General features: G+C 40.1%; 1 protein-coding gene and 1 long non-coding RNA gene across 4 annotated transcripts in view; one reads left to right on the top strand and one right to left on the bottom strand.

Annotated features, from left to right (window-relative positions):
• Positions 1 to 6,461, top strand: part of LOC135220571 (uncharacterized) — a 177,482-nt gene that overhangs the window by 72,803 nt on the left and 98,218 nt on the right. The window lies entirely within an intron of this gene.
• The window catches only part of LOC135220570 (uncharacterized), a 488,990-nt gene continuing 483,151 nt past the window's right edge, over positions 623 to 6,461 (bottom strand). For all 3 annotated transcript variants that reach the window (XM_064257813.1, XM_064257814.1, XM_064257815.1), the window contains 3 exons: positions 6,195 to 6,386; positions 5,803 to 5,992; positions 623 to 4,778 (listed from right to left, as the gene is read on the bottom strand). In XM_064257813.1, coding sequence (XP_064113883.1) covers positions 1,273 to 4,778; positions 5,803 to 5,992; positions 6,195 to 6,386 — 3,888 coding nt within the window. In that variant the 3' untranslated portion in view covers positions 623 to 1,272. The remainder of the gene's footprint in view (positions 4,779 to 5,802; positions 5,993 to 6,194; positions 6,387 to 6,461) is intronic.

The raw sequence follows: 6,461 nt of genomic DNA, 5'->3' as shown, positions 1-6,461 counted from the left end.
TTAAACCACTTTATAACAGCCACTACAGTCCCTACAAGAATTTAGTCGTTTTGTTGTCTACGAGTTACATCGAAGGAATCTGTAAAATACTCTGACAGTTAGTGCATGTCAGAGTAGCGATCACTGTCGCCTTTCTTCTGCAATGAATTCTTGTCAACGTCCTTTGTTCGAATTTGCTACCGGTTTCTTTTTTTTTCTTTATGTTGGGACTCTATAAAATTATTTCCATCGAAGTCAAAACAGTTCCGACTTCTGCTACAGGTTGTGGGTGTCGAAATCGGTATACTTTCAAAATATTTTGTGAAAGAATGAAATATGAGAAAGGGATCATCAAATACAGTTATCCATTTAAACACTTCATTGGAAACTACCGTTTTTGTCAGTTACGTTCAGTTTTGGATGATTATAGTTGTCATCGCAGCATTTCTTGTAGGGGTTATGACTAAAATACTTTAGGCCTTATCGAGAGTGTCATTAATTTGCTCACTCTCATTTCTTCAAGAAATTGAGACTAACTTGACAAAATTCGAGTATTATATGTTCATTTGGGAATAATGGCATCTATTTCTTTTAATAACCTAAAGATAAGCACACTGCGAATGGAAGGGAACAAATATACGACTAAGTATTATGGGGCTTTAATATAAAACATATAAAAGCAAATGATATATATACATAAGAGTATATATAAATTTGTACATAATATACAGTATTTGGCACATTTCATGGTGTGCTTCACAAATGCACTCTGAAGTGTGAAGCAATTTAGAAATGAACATAAAACGATGCAACTGTACAATAAATACATTAAAGATAACAATAATAAACTGTATACAGTAAATATTAACAATGAGATCCATTCAAGAGCCTATAACCTATTATCACAAGTGGCAGAAGATTCTGAACCAACATGGCTAAGCAATGATGCATTTAATACTTGTAACCACCTTCATGGCACATCATCAGCACAGCAGAATCCTTCCATTACCAACAGGTACATCTACAAAAACCAATGTCAAAATGACACAAATCTTTTAAGCAGGTACACTCGTGTAGATTTTGTGAAAGTGAGAAGAACATAAAGTATCTCTATAACAAGACAAGATATAAAATTTTCCATAAACGGGGCAGAATGAAAAATTGAAAAAAAAAAAGTTGGGAAATTATTAACACCCGCCTTTAATGCCAAGTAAAATTTTGATGATTTAAATTGTCTTTTAAAAATTGCGACAAGTTTCTAAAATACTGAATACAACAGCTATGAAGAGAGTATTACGATTTGGGTTTAAACCTAGACATGTAAAACTCACAATCGTGACAATACGTAGAGGGAGGGTTAACACATTTCTTTCTACACAGATTGCATGGTTGTAGTGCACTGTTGGAACTTGGGGCACCACTTGGTTTTTTTGTGACCTTGTTTACTGTCGAATAAATGGCAGATGGGTCAAGTGGACCACAGAAGTGGCTAGGGACACTCTTAACACCACCACGGCCTATACTACCGTACCCAGAACCATGCTGCTGCTGCTGTGGCTGCTGGTGAGGGTGGCCATGAATAGGTTGCTGCTGGTTACTGTATGATCCGAATCCATTGTAACTATTTGTCTGACCATTTGTCACATGAGACTGGTGCATTGTTGGGTGAATTTTCTGGTGGTGTACCTGGGAATGATTCTGTGGTTGTCCTTGTGAATGGTTAGGATGAGGCACACGTTGATAAGGAGGGTATATCCTCTCTGTCTCGGTGTGATGCTGGAACCCAAGACTGCTGTTCTGACGTATCATTGCAGGATATGGAACAGTTGGTTGCCTCTGAGACTGTTGTTGCTGTGGTGACGGTTGTTGTTGCTGCTGCTGTTGCTGCTGATAATGTTGTGGTGGTGGTGGTGGTGGCTGATTAATGTGCCTCTGCTGCGGCTGTTGCGGCAAGGATCTAGGCTGATGTTGGCCAGGTATCAAATGTGGCATTTGTGAAGGATGCAAACCACTTGAAAGAGGTCTCTGTGACTGACTTTGAGAGTGAACTGCCTGAGTCGTCTGGCTGTGAGGACCCACTGGCTTACATACACTTGGTGGTGGTTGGTAAGGTGGTGGTAATCTAACTGCACCATTATTTTGAGCTGATTGAGAGTATGGTTGTACTGCAGGCTGGTGGTTATGAGATGATGTATTGTGATTTTGATGTGGTGGAACAGAAGTGTGTGGTTGTGGTTGGGTGGGGTACTGAGATTGTGAAGTTCCAGGAGGAGTAGAAAATGATGGCTGAATGGGCTGAGCATGGTGAGTAGATAAGTGAACTGGAGGAGCAGGATAACCTTGTGATGTATGGTTTTGTGGGGGATGAGTTTGAGGGAACTGATGCTGAATAGTCTGGGACTGGGTTGAACTATGGTAATGTGGACTAGCTTGCGGAGTAGACACAGTTTTATTTTGAGACTGGCTGCTTGATCTTGAACTTACAGATTCTCCACATGATGATGTATCAGTGTCTGATAATGATGCAGACGAAGTAAGTGCAGATTTCAAGACCCTCTCTAGAATTGGGTTGGGAATATATGCATCTTCTTCTTCATCTTCAGCAGTTGCTACTAATACCACCTGATCACAGAATGTTACACTTTTCTTGGACTTCTTCTTTTTAGATCCTTCACTGCTGGTTGTATCAGTACTTGTGTTTAATTCAGAATCATCTTTGGCACTTTCATTAACACCATCTTTACCACTTCCATTAATACTCTCACAATGTTCTGCTCTGGCACGATAAGAAGAGCTTAACCTACTCTCATGTCCGCTATGGGAAGGGAACTGTAATGAATTACATTGAGTGTACTCTCTTGTAAAGAGTTCTTTACTAACAGTGTGTTGACACTCACTGTTTTCATCACGGGTAGATGCAGCTGATGGATGTTGAACACTTAACCTATTGTCCACTTCATCCATATCAACAGATTTTTGAGTCCCACTAACATTAACATTCTCAAATTTGGAAGCCAAATTTTTAACAGAATTAGTAGTTTCAGTTGGGGTTTCTTTAACCTCATTTTGTGACCCCTGTCCAGGTCCATTTTGATCTAGTTTCTTTTGCATGGCTGCCTGTTTTGCTTGCAATTCCTGCAGCCAGTCACCACTACTTTTGCATGAGGATGACTTAACCCGATCATCAATTGAGATGCCAGAGTTCTCTTTGTTTTCTATCATTTGCTGACGCTTCTGCTGTAACTGTGCAAGCAAGCTTGAGGGCTCTGGCCTTTCATGGGCCTCGGGTATAGCCCTGGACACTGGAGGAGGAGGGGGTAGAAGTCCCCTGATCTTTAAATCCTCCACAGCCTCTTCCAAGGGAGGAGGAGGAGGAGGAAAGTCCTCACTGCTTTGTCTGGAGTGTGAGATTTCAGGCCATTCAGCTGACATGACTTTGGAAGTATATTGATTTTGTGGGGAATACATCTCTGACTGTTGTTGCTGCTGTATGGGTGGTTGTGAGTGGAACAACTGTTGTGAAGGCTGTTGGAAATGATGCTGTTGATGATATTGTGGATGAAATTGTTGCTGGTTTAGCTGCTGTTGAGGTTGTTGGTAATTTGTTGGATGAATGGATTCTTGTGGCAAAGCCTCTTGATGGACATCTGCACAAACAGTGATCTGAGTGGGAGTGCCTGGTGAAGGTTGCTGGATCTGATGATCTGGATAATGAGGCCCAGCATAAGGAAGTGAGTTATTTTGATATGGCTCATACTGGGGCATATGCATGTATGGAAGTGACTGAGGCTCTGTCTTTAGCATGTTGCTATTATTATTGTTGTTAATTATTTCTGGAGTATAGCATCGTGGTGGCAGTGCTGGAGGATTGTCTGCTTCAGCCTCTTTGTGAGGTAAGGGATATGGTGGTCTCTTGTCTCTCTTTTTCTCTTCTTTTCTACTGGTCTTCTCATTTTTCTGTGTAAGCTGTGAAGTAATGCGCTGTGGTATGGGAGGAGGAACCTTAGTCACAGTACTAAGTTTGACAGGGGAAAGACCTTTACCTACACTGCCATGAAAACTCTTTCTCATTAGTTTACTTCTTTCAAGGTTAGGATTACTGTATTCCAAATGACCTTCACTCAGATACCCTGCCATTGTCTTTTCACCTGATGGTGTTGTTGGTCGAGATAAACTTCTAACTTCTAGGTCATCTGCTGTAGATTTAGGGTTTTCTCCATCTTTGCCTTCTCGAAGATCAGGCATACTCCTGTTCTTTCGACGAATTAGGCCTCCCATTAGGAGCTTCCTTCTAACCTTATGCTGTTTCTTACCTATTGGTTTCTCTTCTTTCACTTCAACAATAGCATTGACATCTTCCTTCTCCAAACTTTTCTTTGAACTTTTAGAGCTATGATCACTAGAGTAATCACTGTCAACTCCCCGATTCTTGCTGCTCTTCTTATCTTTGTGAGTTTTATCTTTGGATTTGTCACTCGTCTTCTTATCCTTGGAGGTCTTTTCCAGCTGGATGTCCACTTCATCCTTCTTAGATAATCCAATCTTATCACCAGAAATTTTCTTGCCTTTCTTTTTGGGAAGTGTAGCATATATTTCAATGTTTGTGCTCTGAAGCTTTTCTGCTGTCTGAGCCAATGTCACTGCTGTATCCAGTTGATCCTGTGACCTTGCCTGCGAACCATTAGAGGCATCACGTGAACCTTGTCTACTATGATGGACTGATCCTTCTCGTGAACCTTGGCGACTTGTTCTGGACCTTTGGGAATCCCTTGATCCTTGTCGACTATGATGGGGAACATCTGGAAATAAAGTTTGATATAAGTACTTCTGCAATAATAGTAATCAATTTATTTTAGCAAATGCACTAGGCAAAATCTTCTTCATGGACAGGCAATATGCAAGTGTAGGAGCAACTGAATTACTGCATTACAAAATCTAGAAGTGAAATTCCTACTTAGTTTCCAAATAAGTAACTAATCAATGAGTAAGCAGAGAAATTTGGTTAGGTTGGTTGAAATTATGTATAAAAGAATGACAGCACTAATAAGCATCGTGTGGCAAACAGAAGTTTGGAATCAAGGACTGGTACTTGGCCCATTTCTAATTGTAGTAGTTATGGATGTATTGAGCAAAAGGATAGGAATCAGATTATGGAAAATGTTATGTGAAGATGATCAGGTGATTGTGGCAAAGATTGTAGAAGTATTGCAAAGAAGGTAAGAAGGTGGCAGGAAAGAAGTATTGCCAAGAAGGTAAGAGGGTGGCAGGAAACTCCTGAAAGGGGGTGGTATAAGGATAAATGGAGGTAGGCTATTTATGCAAAATAGAAGAATGAATTTCGGGAGGAGGGTTTTTTGGGGGAAAATGGGCCGGAGGCAGGAGTAGCGTGTGATGCCAAATAAACAAAAGAAAGATTTACTGTGCTGAAATCAGAGCAGTAATGATGCATGGTTTCATAAAAATATAAAGGAAGAAAGAAACTCAAGTGATGAGAGACCAGAAATTGAAAAAATTAGAAGTCCTGAAGAGGTAAAATTTACTACATGGGAGTCGAGATCTAGATGGTTTGGCATGTGGCAAGGATAAGTGATGAGGAAGGAATAAAGGGCTTGAATGGATCTGTTAGGGTAGAAGGTCGACAGGGAGCCAAGGAATAGATGTCTTTATTAAGCGGGCGGGAATTTCGAGAGGAGAGGTTTAGCAGAGGAAAATGTTTTCAATACAAGTAGTTGAAGAAGGCAAAGGACTCTTTAGAACATTACCTAAGGAATCAAATATTCTCTGTTTTAAGTACAATATTTATAATTTTTTTGTTTTACTCACCCATTTTATATTGTCCTTCCCATGCTGCAGTCTCCTCTTGGATCAAAATTCTTCTATGCAAAGATCGACCACGCATAACACAAGTGTTATGCTTCATTCGAGCGAAAGTCAATGAGTGGGCATTGTTATATGGAGCATCCATAGCTGCACGAGTTTTAGCAGCAGCTGCGTTACATAAATCCAATGCACCCTGGAATGAAGAAAAATTTATATTAAATCCTTTGTCAGTTCGCAATACCACACTTACTGCAACAGCTAAACTGTTGTCTTCGACCTCTCTTGCATTAGATGTTTTTCAATATAGTTTTAGCCTCTACATTCTGATTTTTCTATATAGCTTTAGCCTCTCTATATTATGATATTTTAATAATAATGAAAAGAAAAATACTAACAGGCAGATCACCAGCCTCTTCCCTTGCACGAGCTTCCTCAAGCAAAGAATCAGCTGCAAGGCAAAGGGCTTCACAGTTGCTTCCAGCTTCACTTTCTGTGAGTGTGCTGATACTGCTGTTGTCTTGCTGGCTTCCTCCTGTATATGTTCCAGGACTGTCACTTGTCTGTACTCCTTCTGGTATTTGCTGAAGCTGGCAAGGAATGAAAAATATTTAGCATATATATGAAGGTTTACATGGGATGTGTATACAATCATTTAGAAGTTT

The sequence above is a fragment of the Macrobrachium nipponense genome, chromosome 2 (genome assembly GCF_015104395.2).
Source record: "Macrobrachium nipponense isolate FS-2020 chromosome 2, ASM1510439v2, whole genome shotgun sequence".
NCBI lineage: Eukaryota > Metazoa > Arthropoda > Malacostraca > Decapoda > Palaemonidae > Macrobrachium > Macrobrachium nipponense.
The sequence above is the reverse complement of the archived record's forward strand: the minus strand, read 5'-3'. Positions and strand labels throughout refer to the sequence as shown.